Source organism: Blennius ocellaris (genome assembly GCF_963422515.1).
Source record: "Blennius ocellaris genome assembly, chromosome: 2".
Taxonomy (NCBI): Eukaryota; Metazoa; Chordata; class Actinopteri; order Blenniiformes; family Blenniidae; genus Blennius; species Blennius ocellaris.
The window spans coordinates 2,553,505-2,575,967 of NC_137651.1; the positions used below are offsets into that span (position 1 = coordinate 2,553,505).

Consider the following 22,463-nt stretch of genomic DNA (forward strand, 5'->3'; position numbering starts at 1 on the left):
GTTACATCAATGTTAGTTACATCAATGTTAGTTACATCAGTGTTAGTTACATCAATGTTAGTTACACCAGTGTTAGTTACCTGACATCGGTGTTAGTTACCTGACATCGGTGTTAGTTACCTGACACCGGTGTTAGTTACCTGACACCGGTGTTAGTTACATCAATGTTAGTTACATCAATGTTAGTTACATCAGTGTTAGTTACATCAATGTTAGTTACACCAGTGTTAGTTACCTGACATCGGTGTTAGTTACCTGACATCGGTGTTAGTTACCTGACACCAGTGTTAGTTACATCAATGTTAGTTACATCAATGTTAGTTACCTGACACCAGTGTTAGTTACCTGACATCAATGTTAGTTACATCAGTGTTAGTTACCCGACATCCGTGTTAGTTACATCAATGTTAGTTACATCAGTGTTAGTTACCTGACACCAGTGTTAGTTACCTGACATCAATGTTAGTTACATCAGTGTTAGTTACATCAATGTTAGTTACACCAGTGTTAGTTACCTGACATCGGTGTTAGTTACCTGACATCAATGTTAGTTACATCAGTGTTAGTTACCCGACATCCGTGTTAGTTACATCAATGTTAGTTACATCAGTGTTAGTTACCTGACACCAGTGTTAGTTACCTGACATCAATGTTAGTTACATCAGTGTTAGTTACATCAATGTTAGTTACACCAGTGTTAGTTACCTGACACCGGTGTTAGTTACCTGACACCGGTGTTAGTTACCTGACACCGGTGTTAGTTACATCAATGTTAGTTACATCAGTGTTAGTTACCTGACATCCGTGTTAGTTACATCAATGTTAGTTACATCAGTGTTAGTTACCTGACATCAGTGTTAGTTACCTGACATCAGTGTTAGTTACATCAATGTTAGTTACATCAATGTTAGTTACATCAGTGTTAGTTACATCAATGTTAGTTACATCAATGTTAGTTACATCAGTGTTAGTTACATCAATGTTAGTTACACCAGTGTTAGTTACCTGACATCGGTGTTAGTTACCTGACATCGGTGTTAGTTACCTGACACCGGTGTTAGTTACCTGACACCGGTGTTAGTTACATCAATGTTAGTTACATCAATGTTAGTTACATCAGTGTTAGTTACATCAATGTTAGTTACACCAGTGTTAGTTACCTGACATCGGTGTTAGTTACCTGACATCGGTGTTAGTTACCTGACACCAGTGTTAGTTACATCAATGTTAGTTACATCAATGTTAGTTACCTGACACCAGTGTTAGTTACCTGACATCAATGTTAGTTACATCAGTGTTAGTTACCCGACATCCGTGTTAGTTACATCAATGTTAGTTACATCAGTGTTAGTTACCTGACACCAGTGTTAGTTACCTGACATCAATGTTAGTTACATCAGTGTTAGTTACATCAATGTTAGTTACACCAGTGTTAGTTACCTGACATCGGTGTTAGTTACCTGACATCAATGTTAGTTACATCAGTGTTAGTTACCCGACATCCGTGTTAGTTACATCAATGTTAGTTACATCAGTGTTAGTTACCTGACACCAGTGTTAGTTACCTGACATCAATGTTAGTTACATCAGTGTTAGTTACATCAATGTTAGTTACACCAGTGTTAGTTACCTGACACCGGTGTTAGTTACCTGACACCGGTGTTAGTTACATCAATGTTAGTTACATCAGTGTTAGTTACCTGACATCCGTGTTAGTTACATCAATGTTAGTTACATCAGTGTTAGTTACCTGACATCAATGTTAGTTACACCAGTGTTAGTTACCTGACATCAGTGTTAGTTACCTGACATCAGTGTTAGTTACCTGACATCAGTGTTAGTTACATCAGTGTTAGTTACATCAATGTTAGTTACACCAGTGTTAGTTACCTGACATCAGTGTTAGTTACACCAGTGTTAGTTACCTGACATCAGTGTTAGTTACACCAGTGTTAGTTACCTAACATCAGTGTTAGTTACACCAGTGTTAGTTACCTGACATCAGTGTTAGTTACCTGACATCCGTGTTAGTTACATCAATGTTAGTTACACCAGTGTTAGTTACCTGACACCAGTGTTAGTTACCTGACATCAGTGTTAGTTACCTGACATCAATGTTAGTTACCTGACATCAGTGTTAGTTACATCAATGTTAGTTACATCAATGTTAGTCACATCAGTGTTAGTTACATCAATGTTAGTTACACCAGTGTTAGTTACCTGACATCAGTGTTAGTTACACCAGTGTTAGTTACCTGACATCAGTGTTAGTTACCTGACACCAGTGTTAGTTACATCAATGTTAGTTACATCAATGTTAGTTACCTGACACCAGTGTTAGTTACCTGACATCAATGTTAGTTACATCAGTGTTAGTTACCCGACATCCGTGTTCGTTACATCAATGTTAGTTACATCAGTGTTAGTTACCTGACACCAGTGTTAGTTACCTGACATCAATGTTAGTTACATCAATGTTAGTTACACCAGTGTTAGTTACCTGACATCGGTGTTAGTTACCTGACACCGGTGTTAGTTACCTGACACCGGTGTTAGTTACATCAATGTTAGTTACATCAGTGTTAGTTACCTGACATCCGTGTTAGTTACATCAATGTTAGTTACATCAGTGTTAGTTACATCAATGTTAGTTACACCAGTGTTAGTTACCTGACATCAGTGTTAGTTACACCAGTGTTAGTTACCTGACATCAGTGTTAGTTACCTGACATCAATGTTAGTTACACCAGTGTTAGTTACCTGACATCAGTGTTAGTTACCTGACATCAGTGTTAGTTACATCAATGTTAGTTACATCAGTGTTAGTTACATCAATGTTAGTTACACCAGTGTTAGTTACCTGACATCAGTGTTAGTTACACCAGTGTTAGTTACCTGACATCAGTGTTAGTTACCTGACATCCGTGTTAGTTACATCAATGTTAGTTACACCAGTGTTAGTTACCTGACACCAGTGTTAGTTACACCAGTGTTAGTTACCTGACATCAGTGTTAGTTACCTGACATCAATGTTAGTTACCTGACATCAGTGTTAGTTACATCAATGTTAGTTACATCAATGTTAGTCACATCAGTGTTAGTTACATCAATGTTAGTTACACCAGTGTTAGTTACCTGACATCAGTGTTAGTTACCTGACATCCGTGTTAGTTACATCAATGTTAGTTACACCAGTGTTAGTTACCTGACACCAGTGTTAGTTACACCAGTGTTAGTTACACCAGTGTTAGTTACCTGACATCAGTGTTAGTTACCTGACATCAGTGTTAGTTACCTGACATCAGTGTTAGTTACCTGACATCAATGTTAGTTACCTGACATCAATGTTAGTTACCTGACATCAGTGTTAGTTACATCAATGTTAGTTACATCAATGTTAGTTACACCAGTGTTAGTTACCTGACATCAGTGTTAGTTACCTGACACCAGTGTTAGTTACATCAATGTTAGTTACACCAGTGTTAGTTACCTGACATCAGTGTTAGTTACACCAGTGTTAGTTACCTGACATCAGTGTTAGTTACCTGACATCAGTGTTAGTTACCTGACATCAGTGTTAGTTACCTGACATCCGTGTTAGTTACATCAATGTTAGTTACACCAGTGTTAGTTACCTGACATCAGTGTTAGTTACCTGACATCCGTGTTAGTTACATCAATGTTAGTTACACCAGTGTTAGTTACCTGACATCAGTGTTAGTTACCTGACATCCGTGTTAGTTACATCAATGTTAGTTACACCAGTTTTAGTTACATCAGTGTTAGTTACATGACATCAGTGTTAGTTACCTTACATCAATGTTAGTTACACCAGTATTAGTTACATCAGTGTTAGTTACCTGACATCAGTGTTAGTTACATCAATGTTAGTTACATCAGTGTTAGTTACATCAATGTTAGTTACACCAGTGTTAGTTACCTGACATCAGTGTTAGTTACCTGACATCCGTGTTAGTTACATCAATGTTAGTTACACCAGTGTTAGTTACCTGACACCAGTGTTAGTTACACCAGTGTTAGTTACCTGACATCAGTGTTAGTTACCTGACATCAATGTTAGTTACCTGACATCAGTGTTAGTTACATCAATGTTAGTTACATCAATGTTAGTCACATCAGTGTTAGTTACATCAATGTTAGTTACACCAGTGTTAGTTACCTGACATCAGTGTTAGTTACCTGACATCCGTGTTAGTTACATCAATGTTAGTTACACCAGTGTTAGTTACCTGACACCAGTGTTAGTTACACCAGTGTTAGTTACCTGACATCAGTGTTAGTTACCTGACATCAATGTTAGTTACCTGACATCAGTGTTAGTTACCTGACATCAGTGTTAGTTACCTGACATCAATGTTAGTTACCTGACATCAATGTTAGTTACCTGACATCAGTGTTAGTTACATCAATGTTAGTTACATCAATGTTAGTTACACCAGTGTTAGTTACCTGACACCAGTGTTACTTACACCAGTGTTAGTTACCTGACATCAGTGTTAGTTACCTGACATCAATGTTAGTTACCTGACATCAGTGTTAGTTACCTGACATCAATGTTAGTTACCTGACATCAATGTTAGTTACCTGACATCAGTGTTAGTTACATCAATGTTAGTTACATCAATGTTAGTTACACCAGTGTTAGTTACCTGACACCAGTGTTAGTTACATCAATGTTAGTTACACCAGTGTTAGTTACCTGACATCAGTGTTAGTTACACCAGTGTTAGTTACCTGACATCAGTGTTAGTTACCTGACATCAGTGTTAGTTACCTGACATCAGTGTTAGTTACCTGACATCCGTGTTAGTTACATCAATGTTAGTTACACCAGTGTTAGTTACCTGACATCAGTGTTAGTTACCTGACATCCGTGTTAGTTACATCAATGTTAGTTACACCAGTGTTAGTTACCTGACATCAGTGTTAGTTACCTGACATCCGTGTTAGTTACATCAATGTTAGTTACACCAGTTTTAGTTACATCAGTGTTAGTTACATGACATCAGTGTTAGTTACCTTACATCAATGTTAGTTACACCAGTATTAGTTACATCAGTGTTAGTTACCTGACACCAGTGTTAAAGTCGTCACTAACTAGCGACCAGGTCCACCTGGTTGTAGTAGTTGAGTAACGTCGTGGTCCCGCTCTGCCCCAGGCTCGTCTGGAGTACCTCAGGGATCAGTTCCAGATCAGAGAGAACGACTTCTTGACGTTCGACGCCATGCGCCACGCGGCTCAGTGTGTCGGTCGAGCCATCAGGGGGAAGACCGACTACGGCCTCATGATATTTGCTGACAAGGTCCTTTTATTTTCTCAATCCTCTGCACAGCAACTTCACTTTCTTCCTCTTTTTTTCATTCTGTCCTGTTTGACGGCCGCTGGGCGTTTTCTTACCAGTGTTTCATTCTGCTGCGTTTTCACTTCTCCAGCTTTTGAATGGCAGATTTCTTTATCGTAGCATCATTTAGCTCCTCCCCTCTGGCTTTTCTTTCTACTTTCTTTCTTCAAATCCATTCGTACACACACCGGCTGTGGTGTTAACGTCGCCCCTCGGTCCCCGCAGCGCTACGCCCGGGCCGACAAGCGTGGGAAGCTCCCCCGCTGGATCCAGGAGCACATCAGCGACGGCAGCCTGAACCTGACGGTGGACGAGGCCGTGCAGCTCTCCAAGCACTTCCTGCGCCAGATGGCTCAGCCTTTCCGACAGGTACGACTTCTACACCTTTTTTTCCCCCTCCTTCTTCCTCCCCTCCTTGCCGCCCTGACGCTCCCATCAAGCTGGACTGCAGAGTCTCACTTCTGTGGCCAGTGAATGTCGGAAAGGTTTGTTTTAATCGATGCGGCGGCATCGTAGAAACGATTAGATTCAACACCCGGAGCGTTCATGTGGAACGTTTGTGAGCAGTCGGCGACGCAGCACATTAGTTAAATCTATTACAACATAAGATCATCAAAATGTACTTGACTCTTCTCGTCCACAGCCTCAAATGTGTGTCTTTAATAGCGTCGCAGGTTTTGGTCCAGGATTCCAGAGCTCGTCTGTGGTTTCATTAAAACATGTTTTCACCAACTATATTCACCTTCCCTATTAAGAGCCAGACGTCCATTTGGTACATTTCTGGTTAAATTCTTGTTTATTTCTATTATATATATATATATAATATTCTCATGTTGCCATGTCGTCTCTCTCCTCCTCTCCGCCGCCACCTCCTCTCCTCCCCTTCTCCCCCCTCCTCTCCTCCCCCCCTCCTCTCTTCCTCCCTCCTCCCCTCCTCTCCTTCTCCGCCTCCTCCTCCTCCTCTCCCCCCCTCCTCTCCTCGCCTCCTCTCCTCCTCTCCCCCTCCTCCTCCTCTCCCCCTCCCCCTCCTCCGCCTCCCCCTCCTCCTCCTCCCTCCTCCCCTCCTCTCCTTCTCCTCCTCTCCGCCTCCCCCTCCTCCTCCTCCTCCTCTCCTTCTCCGCCTCCCCCTCTCCTCTCCTCCTCTCCTCCTCCTCCCCTCTCCTCCTCCTCCCTCCTCTCCTCCTCTCCTCCTCTCCGCCTCCCCCTCCTCTCCTCCTCCTCCTGGTTGCAGGAAGACCAGCTGGGTTTGTCTCTGCTGACTCTGGAGCAGCTGCAGTCGGAGGAGATGCTCCAGAAAATCACTCAACTCGCTCATCAGAGCTGAAGGTGAACAAAGTCAGTTGACTCGGTAACAGCAACCCCCCCCCCCCCCCCCCCCCCCCGGTTAGAACAAATTAAAAGAGCATCTTAATGTGTTTGTTTTCTGTGTTTTCCAGTGCAGGTTGTGTTTGCAGTCCTGAGTTCTGACAGTGAAACAGGAAAAGTTAAAACCTTCATTTCACCGTTCGCCTCCAGGACGTCGCCCAAACACCCGCCGGGCGGTTTCACCGGCACAGGGTTCAGAAAGTGTCGTTACTTTTTTAATGTATTAATGTCGACGTAGACATATTTCAGTAGAATTCTGTTTCACCAGCATAGTTGGAGCGACCAGCTCCTCCCACCCCATGGACCAAACTCACACTATCAGACTCTCTGATTAGACGTGTGTGTTTTCACACTCGGTCTCAACCCTTTGATTCCTCGGCCACTTGCTGGGAGAAGAGGACATTCATCTTTATACCAGTATTTATAATTCTAGTCTGTCAGCAGTGAAATGATCCACATTCAGCAAAAACAATACAACATCAGCTTGTTGTCGCTGACGTCAAATAAAACAGTGATATCTCAAACTGAAGGAGAATCTCTGTTATTTAATTAAAATGTCATTTTGTCTCACGTCAGTTCCTTTTCCTGGCGGGTTCTGATTTAAACGCTTTAAAGTCATAACCTGAGTCAGAAACTTTAAAATGAAATGATCAGGTGGGGAAATACGACCAACCCAGCTTAAATAATTAGTAATTCCAGGTTCCACTGGTGCAGTGAGTCACTTTCTTCCATGTTGGTTTGACTACTTGATGAAATAGTTTTTCCAAAAAAAAAGTTTTTCAAAAATACAAAAATCAGCTTCTTTTTTTTTAGACCTTTAATGAATATCAACATTATCAAACAATTTCCACAGAAAAACAAACTTATTTGAATTAAAGTCTCATGTGCAGGATTTTGTTTAAGGTTTTGTAATGTTTTTGTTCCTAACCTGATGTGAGTAACAACATTTTCACGGGTGATCAATATTCTGTTGTTACATATTGTGTCTGTCATACAGACTGAATCCACTGCAACTGTAAATATCCACATTTCGTACCGAACGCCATCGTTTTTCTGTCTCGCGCCCGTAAGTTTGAACATAAATGTTTGTATGAAACTACCGACTCGTGTTCTGGAGTTTATTTCTTTCTTGTTACACCAAATGAACCACTTTGTTTTCTATTAGAATCATTAGAGTTGCTCAGATGATCAAGCCCATCTCAAATTGTCCACACTGTTTGATGGGATTTTTACTCCCACAGAAGAAAAAAAGGTTCACGCATCGTTGCCTCTTAAAGAGACAGGCGCGCAGAAAAAGGTGGACGTTATTACATGATTGACTTCATTAAATTTAAAACGAATGATTTTACTATTGGTAGTTATTGCATTACATGTTAAGTGTAAAAGGGCTAATATGAGACACATTTAATGAATTCTGACTAAGAAATGTGGGTAAGGTTGAATCAAATCTGGACCTGAAATAGTCAAACAAAAGAAAAAAAACTGGATCCGTGTTGTCGTCGTTTTTATTTCAGCTCAAGATTGCAAATATAAAACACAAACATTCGCCGTCACCAGAGTAACGACCACGGTGTGGGAGGAGCTTCACACTTCCTACCTAGTTTATATCAATGTGCTTCATCACTCTTGTAACAGACTCGTTTCTACGGTAACTAACGCCGCGGGACTTCAGCCCTTTCATCAAGAAACAGTGTTTCGCTGTGACAAAAAATAAATAGAACCAAACAGGACGTCCTTAAAAAGGTGGAGCCGATATATTTGATGGCAGTACATTCAGAAGTGTGAAGAGTTACGTTTGAGAAACGTGTCAAGAAAACGCTTCACTCATTGATTAAAAAAAAAAAAAACTTGCTGGTGGGAGAATTTGTGTTGATTTCATTTTAAAGGCTTTTTGCTAAAACACTCAGGCACATTACAAGTTTGGATCTTCTGATAAAACCGTTAAAAAGAAACCTGCGTACGCAGACTTGTTGGCTTCGATGTGCCACATGGTTCCTCGTGCGCCGCCGCTGGAGAAGCGCTGTGAACAGCTGTGAACACGTCACCTCGACTCTCGTATTGATCGTGTACCACTGAAACAACTGATCCATCTCATCGATTATGAAAAATAGTTTGTCAACTAATTTCACCCGCAATAAGTTGGTTAATAACATTTTTGCCTTTAACTTACGGGGGGAATTACAGCTAAACAATGTTTGTTCCCCAAAAAGAAAAAGAAGAAAAGTGAATAATAATTAGATTATTTATTATTTGTAGCCCTAACGTACTGCCCAATTTCTATATAAATGTTTATTGTTGGTGCAATGTTGCAAAACAGTGATAAACGGCGCTGCACATTCAGGCTCCGCAAACTCGCAATGAATCTTAAACTCAAAGAATAATTGTCATTACTTTCCCAACCAAAAGTGTGTGATAGCTATTTTTTTGTCGACGCAATAAATTCATTTAGGAAATGAGCAAAGTGTGTTGGTCTGTCCTGAATCCTCATGTCATTCCCACAAACACGATTTCACCGATTGATGATCGACTGTTATTTTTCCTGTGTTGTTTGTCGTCGTTCCCTCTCTGACCACTAGGCGTCACTGTGTGACAGTTTACTGGTTGTTACACAAGATTTACAGAAAGTAGAGTTTGGGATGTGTGAGGAACTTGGGAGGAAGTGGAAAGAAAGAGTATCATTGTGAGCTGAATAAATGTATAGATGTTACTTCTTTTCCCCTCTTGAGGACATTTTTTGACAGGTGTGTGTGTCGTCCAGAATGTACGGTAAATACTTCTACATTTCTAGCAGTACGCGTCTTACCGATACTGCCGCACATCGAGGCCCACAAGTCTGGTCCGGGACCTTTTTAAGACCATCAAACTTCAACTTCGCACTCGTCAAAATATAAAAATACGAACGATACGTGTGATTTTTATCTTTAGAAGCTTGATTGAGAATACAAAGACCATATAAATATTAAAATCTTTTAAAGTTTGACATGAGCCTCTCGAGACCTCCACTGTAACGGAATCAGTAAAGTGTCATAAAGTTCTTAATAACGCGGAATGTCTGAACTCCAGTCAAGTAAACGTCATAGAATTTAAAATCACATTTAAAAAGTGCCTTTGAGCAACAAACTGCATAGTTCAGCTTCTTCTCCCTCACAGCAGGAGAATTATCATTAATATTCCTCTGTAATAAAAGACGTTTTCGTACGTTTTTAAACACGAGTACCAACAATTTTTTTAGCAGGAATGAACTTTTCAAAAGCTAAAGGATTGAGAGTAATTGGATTACTGTTCAGTGTAATTAAACAGCGAGTCCCGGTCATGAAAGATGCTTTTCATTAGGCATCTTTCATGAGGCTGAACGAGAAGGATCCTGTCGGGACGTGTGACACCGTGGGATTGTCTTTCAGCTTTCATGGAGACGTGTTGTATTTAGTGTGTGTGTGTGTGTGTGTGTGTGTGTGTGTGTGTGTGTGTGTGTGTTAGCTGGTCCCACCCAGGGAGCCCCTCCTGGTCAGACTCTGTGTGCTGGAGCTCAGCCCTCGGATGTCAGACAGTTGACTCGACTGAAGACAGAAGAAGAAGAAGTTAGTAATCCCACCTGCCAAAGCAGAAATCACTGTAATAAATCTGAGATAAGTGACATTGGTGTTTTAACGCCAAGGGTGGACATATTAGGGGCTTTTCCACTATTTCCCATTTCATTCTCCATTACAATACGGCGACACCACTGTGTGGGCCGAGTCACTGTCCGGTGTTTCGGCTGCACTGGTGCCCCTGTTAACTGGTTCTTCTGCCACTGGCCGTTGGCAGCAGCCGATGTTAAAATAAAAACTGAAAATGAAACTTTAATGGAAATGCGGTTAAACAGCGTTCACCAGGAAACACTGCGGCTCAAACATGGATGTTTTCCCTTTGACTGCGCCACTTTTCTACGCTTTTTTTAGTTCATGAATACTAGAAATTAACAAGTATTTTAGTTAACTGAAATAAGAATTAAAAAAACCCAATAAAAACTAACTAAAACTGTCATGGAGCCCTGCTGCTAATTTTTAGATCTTAACCTTCGTCAATGAATTCGGCACAGAAGGTTTTTTTTCCTTCGTCTGCATGTATTTATTGGTTTATATGTATTTTAGCAACTTTTTACAAAAACTCCTGCCACAAATTGCCTGAAACTTTCAGGGATGATGATAATAATAATAATAATAATAATAATGCATGATTAGAAAATAACCGAAACTCATAAGTGAACCAAAAATAGAAAGTAAACAAAATGAGCAAACATGCATAAGAACTACTGATGAAGAAAACAAAGTCATTGCTGGACGCAGAATTGTGACGACGTTTGAATAAACTAAGATTTAAAGACCAACGGTGGCCGTTGGAGCGTCGGTACCATTACAGGCTCCTCAGAGCAGATTAAAAACAAACAACATGTCCGATTGTGAAGCCATGAACTTCTTCCTCTTCTTTGAAATAATACCTGATCAAATAAAACTACACATTATAAATATAGAGGACTAAATGTACATTTTGGCCTTTTTCCTCCCCAAAAAGTGTAAAAACATTCCGTTTACAGCAGAAATGTTTACAAATGGGAACTTAAATTGGAAACATGAAGCAAAAATGAGATAAAAAATGATAAAAGGTTTGAAAAACTCTGTTTGTCTGAAAAGCACGACGAGCTGGAATCGAGGTTTTTTTTTAGTAACTTGTAGTCGGTTTTGTCAAAACTCTATTACAGCTTCAGTTAGTTTCTTTTTTTGAATCTGCTTTTTATTTCTGTGAATGACTTTTGATTTTTTTTCATTTGGAGTTTTCGTCAACGATTTTAAATTGGCTTTTTAAGCGTTGTTCATGGACGCTTGGATTGGAAACGCTGCCCCCTGCAGGACGTGTTGATGAACCACCACACCGGCAGCGGCTTGGAGCTTGCTAGCTTGTTAGCTTGGGCGTCTCACCTGGCCGCCGTCGCGGCTCTCCCCGACGCCGACGTTCAGCACGTTGAGAGAGTTCGCCCTCTTCATCCTGCGAGGTTCAACCAAGTGTTTAGTTTCTCTTAAAAATTAGCTTTTAAATCAATAAACACGATCGACAATTTCTTCAGTTGCTCAGTTAAGAACTCAGAAATGGAAATCAACGGCAAAAAAAAAAAAAAAAAAAAGTTAAACTAGAACGTTTCCTGCGGCTCCTCTTCCACCTCAGACTGTGTGTTTACGGGGATATTACCCAGCATTCCTTGGGCCGGCCTCCTCCGCGCCGACGCCTTTCAGCTTGCGAACGAGCTTCTCGCTGCTCCGGCGGATCGACTCTCGCAGTTTGGTGAAGGAGCCGCTGCGCTTCAGGCCGCCGAGCCCGTCCGGCTGGGAGGCGCCGTCCTCCGAACCCGGCCAGCTGGGGCGGCCGTCACCTTGACGACAAGACGCAGAGAAACGTTCACCATCATATTTCCTTTTTTGTTTAAACGGAGAACCAAACGACCTTGAAGAGACCAAAAGGTGAAGGATTTCTCCCCCCCAAAAAAGCTCCGTTGGCTTATTTTGTCTTTTGACTCGTGGTGAGAAATTCAACCCGTCAAATACATATTTGCTACTTTTATTTCACTCAGCCGATTGAAGAACAAACTTCTATATCAACCAAAACAAGACGTTTGCGAGTGACGAAGCTTTAACACTTTGATCTAACTAACTCTTATATTTTTACAAAGTGAAAAATAGTGCTGTGAAAATAATGTGGATTAATCCATCATCTTGATTAATCGGATAAAAAATGTACAATTAAATGTATATACATTTTTTATATGTTATTTAGTTTTGAAAAAGGGATTTTTGTTAACAGGATTAAACATGTTTAATAAACATGTTCAATTTATATATATATATCCCCTTCTTTTGTTCAGTCTGTTTATTATGCAAAACGATGTGTGCTTAATGTCGATTGCAACAAATAATTGACTGTGATTAATCGAAATTAATCCACAGCGGCCCTGCGATTAACCCGATTGACATTTTTTTTTAATCACAGTGAGGGAATCAAACCTTCCACCGAGCCGAACTCCTTCTCGTGCGCTCTGGTCAGGATCTCCTTGTAAAGAGCCTCGGCTTGTCTGTACTTCCCCTGCTTGAGGTAGCAGGACGCCTGGGGAGGGACACGCCACACGATGAAGGCACACACACACACACACACACACACACAGGAGAGGATGAAGAGCGGAGGTCTTCCTCTCACCAGGTTGTTCTTGGTCTTGGCCACGTTGGCGTCGTCGGGGCCCAGCTTGCTCTGGTAGATGTGCAGCGCCCGCTCGTAGTACTGCTCCACCTCCTGGTACTTCCCCTGGTTCTGGCACAGCAGAGCCAGGTTGTTCAGCTGCTTGGCCACATCTGGATGGTCGGTACCCAGGACCTGGGGGGGGGGGATCATCAACCAGACAGTACTGGGAATGGAAGCAGGTTCTGCTGCACTCAAAGTCAAAGATGTTCTCCGTCAACCAGCATCAGAGGAGCAATAATGATGGACTTTGGAAACAAAACTGGAAAAGTCCTTTAAAAATCAGAGACGGTCAAAAACATCACACAATAAATTGCTTCCAAACAATGTCGTAGACTAAAACGAGGGCTGCACCGATACCGCGCAGAGTCTACGTCAGGGGCGTCAAACTGATTTCAGTTGAGGGGCCACATCAACCTGATCTGACCTCTGGAGGCCCAACAAGTCAAACAACATATTAAACTGCAGATATGGACAAATGCAAAGTCTTTCCTTCTTTTGTAACTGCAAGAATTTGCCAGTCTATTCTGAAATATACATATTAAAGTTAATCAGATATTATTATATTTGCAAAAAAAACCCTCAGTCACCTGAATCTGGATATCTTATTTTTATTCAGGATTAAAACAATTTGTCATCATCTGGACATTTTTTTGAGTTCACGTGCCTAAAGTATCACTTCACATAAATTGGACACTTTATTGTGAAAGGCATTGTGTTATGTGACCTCCACAGACGCATTAATGTCGGGGGTCAAATTCTGACCAAGGCCGGTTTTGAATGTCATTTTTGCCAATCGAGTGTTTTTAGATCAGCCTCTGTCACTTTTCATTTTTATACTTTAAAAAAAAAAATCCCATGGCGGGCCGGATTAGATCCTCTGGCGGGCCGGTTCTGGGCCCCGGGCCACATGTTTGACACCCCTGGTCTACGTGATGAACATGTGGATATTTTCAAAAAACCTGAACAACTACAAGGGAAAATGACGACAATCTGGACATGAAGCCAGTTTTAATGATGTGAAATACAGTGAAATGTGCAAAAGTCTTCTCCTTTATCTGCTGCATTCTGGATGTTGGCTTGTTTTGTTTTTGGGTTTTTTTTGGGGGGGGGGGCATTTTTTTTTAAAGAAAGATTAGAGGCTCCTGCGGGCACGTTACGTTTAACAGCCCTGATATAAAGACTAATCTGGCTTTTCAAAATAAAGTCCTCAGGCAAGCTTCTTACGGGTCATTTTCCTCTCAACAGAAGTTCAAAATACACTTTCCACTGGGCGCCTGTGGCTCCGTCTGACAATCACAAGGCCCACATTTGGCCCGGGGTGAGGGTGGGGGTGGGGGTGTTTGAGCAAAACATTTAATCTGAAGTTCCAACACTCTCTGACGTGTGTGAATGTAATGAACAGTGTAACAGGAGGTGAAAACCTGCTGACTGGTCCAGTTGTCGTTTGTCACAAAACTTAAAATGTGTGAAAGTTTAGATTTATTGAAGATCGACTTAAGATTTAAGACATTTATTTGCATTTATTTTCCATCAGTGAATTAAAACGTTACAAATCCTAATTTCGAGACGAGCAGCAGCAGTGAGAGAAATCCATCTTACGAACACATTGTACAATCAATACTTTATCAGACTCGTGTTGAAATAAGGTGGAAAAGTTCGTATCAAGAGCGGAAACATGAATCCAGTTTTTCTTTCTTACCTTCTCTCGGATCTCTAAAGCTCTTTTACAAAGTGGTTCTGCCTCTTTGTACTTCCCTCTTTTCCCATAAAGCACTGCCAGGTTGTTGAGTGTCGCTGCCACCTGCACACACACACACACACACACACACACACACACACACACACACACACACACACACACACACACACACACACACACACACACACACACACACACACACACTATGACTAATTAGGCCTAAAACATATGAAACAAGCCTAAAAAAGCAACGAATGATAATCAATTAAAGTCCAATAATGACTAATAAGGACCTCACTAATAATCCTATCTAGAGAATGTCAGATCACATGTTAAATTTTTTGCAGGGTTTTTTTTTTTTTTCATTTTCTCAGAAGGTTTACAGGATCATTAACAAAAATTACTGCACTCAATTCACATTCACACGACCTGTTTTGATGTATTTTTTGCTACCCCCCCCCCCCAGAAGGCAGTGATCTTACAGCTGGATGATCCATCCCCAGAGTTTTCTCTCTGATGGCCAGCGCGTCATTCAGCAGGTTTGCCGCCTCCTTGTATTTGTTCTGGTCCCTAAAAAAAAACCCCAAAGCAAACAAAGAAAAACCTCATTCGCGTGCTTCGTTTCAGCGACGGGACCGGAGCAAACGATGACGTCACTTCAGGCTAGAAACAACCTTTATGTCATGAAACCATTGACGTGGAGATTAAAACCATGATCGCGATGCACGTGTGGTTTCAAACTTGTGTTTAGAGCATCAGCGCTGCTGCACGTCTGTCCAGAAGAAAGCACCAGTTCATTTCATGAATAAATAATAATAAATAACAGTTTCAGTTACCAATCCAGAAAAGACGATCTTCTGTTTTCAATCTTTGTATTAATGTGAAATGTTTGCAATATAAGGTTTTTTTGCTAAATCTTTTCTTTCATTAATCTTTTTGTTGTTGTTGTGGTTGTTGTTGTTGCTTTAACACGTTTTAATTCCAGAGGGAAATTCCTTTCAGCTTTGCTCCACAGAGAATAAATAGAAAGGTGCAAAACAAATATGATGCAATAAAAAACTATAGAAATAATTTTAAATATTAATACGTTCCAGAACGTATGAAATTAACTAAAACACATTTACAGGAAGTAGCTATAGAGTCTCATGGCCACAGGAAAGAAGGACATTTTCACCTCACCATTGTATTGCTTTTCAAAGCAGTTTTGCATAGTTTCCCCCCAAATTTTAAGCTTTTTTTTCCTCTTAAAAAAGAATTATAGTCATTTTCGCATTTTATTCCCATTTTAGTTATTGAGCCTTTTCTTAAAGCCTTAAGAGATACAAGTCGTTTTGAAAATGGTGTGTCAATAAAATAAAAGTGAGGTAGAATGTTTGTTCCAGTGTTCGGGGCTGGAGGTTCAAGATCTCTGCTCTACGTTTACAAGACCCTTTAGCCGTTTCCACCGCACAGAAGTGCGGGGACGGAGCGGAGCGGTACGGCAAAGCGAAGCCGGAGCTATATATAGCTATATATATATATATATATATATATATATATATATATATAGCTATATATACATAGCTATATATATAGTTATATATACAGCTATATAGCTATATATATTGTAACTAGAAGCGAGTGAGAAGAACGCAGGGTGCAACACCTGAGCAGCCGGCGCCGCCTCACCTGTACACCAGCGCCAGGATGTTGAGCATGGTGGCCACGTCTGGGTGGGTGTGGCCAGAAGATTTCTCCAGGTCTTCTAAAGCCTGTCGAGACACCAAACTGAGTCACGTGGGGTTTTTTCACCGGAGACCTCGGGGGGGGGGGCCCGGCTCCCACCTGCTTGCAGAGCGGGACGGCCACCTCATAGCGGCCCTGCGACGCGTACTGGATGACCAGGTTGTGGAGCGTTCGGAGGCGGGCGGGAATCTCGTAGCCGCCTTGCTGAGCCGCTGCCGCCGCACTGCTGTGGTGAGGCTGAGACACTGGAAGAAACGCAATCTGGTGACCGGGGGTGGAAAACTAACTTCCCGCTCGAGTCAGCTGCGAGCGGAAACTAACGCGGAACCACTGGACTGGTCATGTGACGCCGACGCTCAAAAATCTGACATCAAAGCTTGAAATGTATTTATTGTGTGTAAAACCCGCCTCAGTGTCTCCCTGCTTATTCCTCGTGTCAAAGACAGAAGAGTCCACACACTGAAACTGAGGAATGTTTGGTTCATAACTGTTTAAAGCTGCAGATCCTAAAAGGCCAGTTCACGTCAATCCCAGACACAATGTCTGGAGGGTGTCCTCTCACACCAGGGGAATGGCTGGAGCCGTAACGCCCACTTCTTTTCAGACGTGAAGAGCATCACGTAAACGCCCTCAGACTGAAACATGGAGGACGTGTGACAGAGGAAACGCTCCAGGAATAAAGTGCGATGGACTGAAGGCCGAAGCCACAGCAGACATCAGTGTTCATGCAGTCCTGAAGAGGACTCTACAAGACACGGCACACAGACTACAAAGCTGGAACATTAGGAATAATAACAATAATAATAAACAATGCATTTAATTTGGAGGCGTCTTTACAGAAAATAAGAGCGTCAAGCATCAAGACATGCCACAGACTCTGCAGGAAAGTGCCGATAATAATGAATAATAATCATCTCACTCTGTGACTGCTCCTCATCGTCAGCGGGAAAAAGATCATCCAGCGATTCCTTGTTGGAGGAAGGAACTTTGTCGTCCTGAAGAACAAATACAATAAATGCAAAGTGTGAAAAGAAAAAAGAAGACGAAGAAGAAGAAACGTATCAACGGGTGATCGTTGGACATTAACTGCATTAGAAACAAACAGGCGGTTGGTTGATGTCTGCAGGCGACATGAAGAAATAACAGCGGGAGTAAATAACAGCTTGACCAGACGCTCCTGCTCAAACTGTCATTAACGCAGCTTTACTGAAGCTTTTAAACACCCGGCACAGTCCGAGTCCAAACCCCCCGCTCTCCACAAACTGCTGGTACCCTGGTGGTTTTCCACATTCCAAAAAATAAACAACCTTCATGAAGGTAAACACGCAGACGTGTTGCTCCTCCTCACCAGCGGCGGCTCGTCCTGGTCGTATTTGCGAATGGAGGCCATGAACTGCAGGTGTCGGTTCTGCTCCTCCAGGGCCACCACCTCCTGCTCCCGGTCCTGCAGCCGCTGCTGAGCGCTGGCCAGCTCGTCACGCAACCACTGGTTCTCCTGGCAGAGGCGGCGGACCTGGAGGAGCAGGAGGAACAGGAGGAGGAGTAGAAGGAGAAGGAGCAGGAGGAGGAGGACCAGGAGGAGGAGTAGAAGGAGAAGGAGCAGGAGGAGGAGGACCAGGAGGAGGAGTAGAAGGAGGAGGAGGAGGAGGACCAGGAGGAGGAGCAGAAGGAGGACCAGGAGGACCAGGAGGAGCAGGAGGAGGAGGAGGAGCAGAAGGAGGACGAGGAGCAGGAGGAAGACCAGAAGGGGGAGGAGCAGCCGGAGGAGCAGGAGGAGGACCAGAAGGAGGAGGAGCAGGACCAGGAGGACCAGCAGGAGGAGGAGGACCAGGAGGACCAGGAGCAGGAGGAGGAGGAGAAAAAAAAAAGGTATTTTACTTTCATTAAACTGGAAGAACCCAGGAAGCTCACTGGACTGCAGGAGCCACGTTAACCTGCAGAGAAACCATCTCGTTTCCATGACGACAGAACAGCGAGATGGGCCGAGTCCCACTATTTGGGACTGGAAGCGTGACACCGTGTGGACGTGTGACGCTTCCAGGACGTGTTCCAGCTCGGGTTCGGTCTCACCTGAGCTCGCAGCTTTTGTTTCTCTGCCTCCAGGGAGCCCAGATGAGCCGACAGCGCCATCATCACCTGGAGGGACGCAACAACACAACGTTTGATCTCCACTCCCAAGAATCTTATTAATTCAACTACAAGAAACATGCAACACTCTTATGTAGCACAACATACGCTGACTCGTCGGAATTGAAGGTGCATTCTAAAAATGACCACAAGTTATAACGACTGATTTCCACACTGAATCTTCTCTCTCTCTCTCTCTGCTGTACCTGGGCCTCGCTCAGCCCCAGCTCGATCCTCTCCAGCGACTCCCGGATGATGCCGCTCTTCTCCTGCTCCACGCTGCCGCTCTGCGCCGCCGGCCGGCTCTCCACCGCCTCCTGCAGGCTCTCCAGCAGGCTGCAGTTCTCTCCGCGCAGCGCCTCCAGCCCGGCGATCACCTGCTGCGTGCTGCCGAGGATCTCCTCTGCCGACAACATGGCCGCTGCGCACGCAGAACAACACGTGCGAGTGAGTTAGCGGTCGTCTCCAGCCGGGTTATCGCTTTCACTAAACTCCTGTTTACTGGAGGAGACGCAACTCAATTCTTCTCGACGATCGCAGTTCTTGTCACAGCAACGTGGAAGACGACCAACTGCAGCTTCTGTCCACACTACCTGCAATTAGCATTAGCATGCTAAAGCAACATTCGCTCCCATTTCTAAGAGTGCATGCTGGGAGTTTATCTCAGCTGTTGTGTTGCTGCTTCTTGTCCTTTGTCCTTCATCCATAAGTGTGTTTCTATCACCACGTGCTAACATCTCGCTTATAGAGCATCTTCCTCCCAGCAACTGACCCCATTTTCAACATGGTCAGTCAAAATCCACAAACGTTGGGCGCAAGTAGGGTTTCAGGGTTTTTACCACAAAATTCTGACACTTTTGCTGAGATCTGATTTTCTTGTATGAAAAGTGTTTCTGGATGAAGCACTTCATCACACTTTTAATACATAAAACCTTCCTGCATCCTGTCGGCCAATTTGTGACAAATAAACCTGCTTGTAATTGGTCAAAATTCAGAGTTATTGTTATTTCATGACTGGTAAAGACATCCTTCCTCATTTAAAAGAGAATGCACCACGTCCTCATTCAATCTGGCCGCCACAGCGCTACATCAGCCCCATTAGGAGGCAACATGTTGTCTATTTCTACTTTTGTGTCTTCTGGAGAAGAATTGTGATGCTGTTGCACCTCACTGAAATAAAAGTGGTTCATTTTGATGCCGCATGGTTAGAGAACAGCAACCGGACCTGACATAAAAGCAACTTCTTTGGATTAAAAATAATAGACTGGTCTCCTAACATAAAATGTCATTTTAAGAAATGAGATGTGGGTCTCATTTGAGTGGTGGAGTAGAAATGGATCCACTCTGCCTTCTTTTTTAAAGCAGCTTATGAACGGCTATTTGGTTTAAACAGTGGTATATAGGAAAACTCTATTTTGTGAGAAATCCATCCACAGTATTCAGTCATTGTCAAATATTCTCTGCAGTGTGATCTCTACCACCTTCACAGCCTTGGACGAATACGTTGTTCTACTTCTCTGACGTTATAATCTCAAGAGATTCTCTTGAGAGTGATGCACCATCCTCCTCGAGGGGAAACTTTGCAATATGGCTCATAGATCGGCATCCATTAGAAGTGGGTTTTATGTAATGTTGACTGACATTTCACACCATAGACTACACCACTGCATATGAGGGCCACTGGAATATGACCCACTGTAACAACTGACCCAGAGCTGCCTCACCAAAAGCTAATCACACCTAATTACTGCAATTCAAAAAGTTGCAAAACTTTATTTCTATGCAACATTGATCTACAGGCACGTGCACAGCCCTGCATGTATGTTACCTGAAAAAAAAGAGGTGATTCTATTTTTGTAAGAATTGAGGATAAAGGAAGAAAACAGATCAGACAGCGTGCACACGCGCACACGCACGCGCGCCGTGAGCTTTGTTTACAGTGGGCGGAGCTCCAGGCCTCAGCGTCACTCCGACATGTCAACACTAATGTGATTATTATGCTCATTTAGACGCAACACGTACGAGAGCGGCGACGCAAAACGTGACGTTTCCCTCACAACCCCCCGAGATTTGATGACATGCATCCGCCGTAAAATAATCACGTATGAATTTAAAAAAAAAGACGCCTTAAGTGAGCATCTGGATGGAAAAACGGGCAGACTTTTACCTGCTCGGTCCCGCGGCTCCCGTCGCGTGCTCCGCTCGTTCTCTTCCCGCTTTCAGCCGGAAATGGGAATCGGCTTTCAAACTAAACGCGGAGGTTCTGTCAGTCGCGGAGCTGCATCGCTCCTCTCAGGAGGGTTCAGGCAGGTGGGAGGCTGCCGGGTGGGGAAAAAAAAGTGCAGGTTGTAAATAATTCACCTGCCGCCTCCTCGGCTCTCAGCTCCGCCTGCCACCAGCGTCATCGTCACAGAGAAGCGAGCGTCAAGGCGGCGCTCCGGCGACGTCACTTCCGGTCAGCAACGCCAACATAAAAGTCGACAGCTTCAAACACGTTCAGGCTTTGTTTTGCAGTGGAAAAGGGTATTGTTTGGGCTCTGTGTGAGTAATAGACAGGAAAAATTCTTAAATTATAAATGTTCTTGTTATGGTAAAATTATATGTTCATAAATGTAAATTAATAACAATACATTCAATGTAGTATTCTGAAAAAACAAAAGCAAATAAAACTACAATAACCTAGACTATACAGAAATGTATATTTAATTCAGTAATCCCCTCGCGCTTGTTCAAACTATGAAAATGTACAGTATTAGTAACTCTGTTTTTTTAATCTATGAATGGATATTGTTGTTTGTCGATAATTAAAAAAAAAAAAAATCAACATCCTGGGGTGACAAGTATCATTACCCTCCAAATGCAAAATAATCTTTCCATTTCTACTTTACAACATTGTCTTGTAAACATTTGACATTTAGGCATTTGAAACTCTATATAGCACAAACAATTGTTTGAAAAAGAAGATAAATTGTCAGATTAAATAAGATAGGATCAGATCATCCTTTATTTGTCCGACAATGGGGACATTTGTTATTGTTGCCGCAGCAAGTGGATAGAAACAAAACACTAGCAAAGGAAAAGTATATAATTCCAAAGCAATACATGCTTATAATAGTGAAAATGAAGTAAATTAATAACAAACTAGATACGTCAATAAACGGTAAACATACAGTATGGTTTATATAAAACAATATGAATAACGCGACATAGACAATATCTATAGAATATGTACCGGCATATGAAAAGAAAACATGACATTGTTGGGAAAAGGTTTAATATCGCCAGTATTTCTTTTATCCTTAAAGTATTTACTTTGAAATCATTGCTCACTACGTCCGGTGTTATTCTGTTACGTCATAATTACTTGACACACTGGAGCGGCTTACCTGATCCCATGTTTCCCATCTTGCACCGCGGCGCCGGGGAAGGACGAGGGACGGGAACTGCACCTCTATCTATCTATCTATCTATCTATCTATCTATCTATCATTATTATTATTATTATTATTATTATTATTATTATTATTATTATTATTATTATTATTATTATGCTGGGTCTCCCTTAAGGAAAGCCAAATAATCACCATTAATAAACGAGGAAAAAGTCCATTAATTCATTAGGAAGTATTATTACACCTGTATATTGCTGGTTGCACATGTGCACCAGCATCACGTGCAGCCATAACAAATCTATATGAATATTTATCAGATTTTTTAAATCCTTTTCTTAACTTCTGTTTGCATTGTCTCTCCATCTCATTGTCGCCGTCTCAGCTCAGATTAGCGTGGCCATCAGATTAACTGGGTGGTCTGCAGTCCCCGAGGTCACAGTGTGTCCCCAGCACTAGTCTTATTAATGCCACTAAGCAGGGGGGGTGTAGGTCTTAGGAAACAATCAACTCAAGTTGTATTAGAACTTC

The 22,463-nt window shown here is 42.4% G+C and overlaps 2 protein-coding genes across 3 annotated transcripts in view; one reads left to right on the plus strand and one right to left on the minus strand.

Annotated features, from left to right (window-relative positions):
• The window catches only part of ercc2 (excision repair cross-complementation group 2), a 30,219-nt gene extending 22,265 nt beyond the window's left edge, over window positions 1-7,954 (plus strand). The window contains exons 21-24 of one of the 2 annotated variants that reach the window (XM_080504542.1): window positions 5,181-5,324; window positions 5,589-5,732; window positions 6,595-6,698; window positions 6,800-7,954. In XM_080504542.1, the coding sequence (XP_080360668.1) occupies window positions 5,181-5,324; window positions 5,589-5,732; window positions 6,595-6,687 (381 nt within the window). In that variant the 3' untranslated portion in view covers window positions 6,688-6,698; window positions 6,800-7,954. The remainder of the gene's footprint in view (window positions 1-5,180; window positions 5,325-5,588; window positions 5,733-6,594; window positions 6,699-6,799) is intronic. The other variant, XM_080504541.1, reaches the window with a different exon arrangement.
• A 348-nt stretch (window positions 7,955-8,302) lies between these two features.
• Window positions 8,303-20,741, minus strand: klc3 (kinesin light chain 3). Its single transcript, XM_080514584.1, has 14 exons — window positions 20,711-20,741; window positions 18,750-18,964; window positions 18,487-18,552; window positions 17,765-17,929; window positions 17,336-17,411; window positions 16,516-16,661; window positions 16,360-16,442; window positions 15,174-15,261; window positions 14,692-14,793; window positions 12,951-13,124; window positions 12,761-12,860; window positions 11,952-12,132; window positions 11,684-11,750; window positions 8,303-10,285 (listed from the first exon to the last, which is right to left on the minus strand). Exons 2-14 carry the CDS (start codon window positions 18,957-18,959, stop codon window positions 10,202-10,204), a joined length of 1,542 nt encoding a protein of 513 aa, XP_080370710.1. The 5' UTR covers window positions 18,960-18,964; window positions 20,711-20,741; the 3' UTR covers window positions 8,303-10,201.
• Window positions 20,742-22,463: the final 1,722 nt, after the last annotated feature.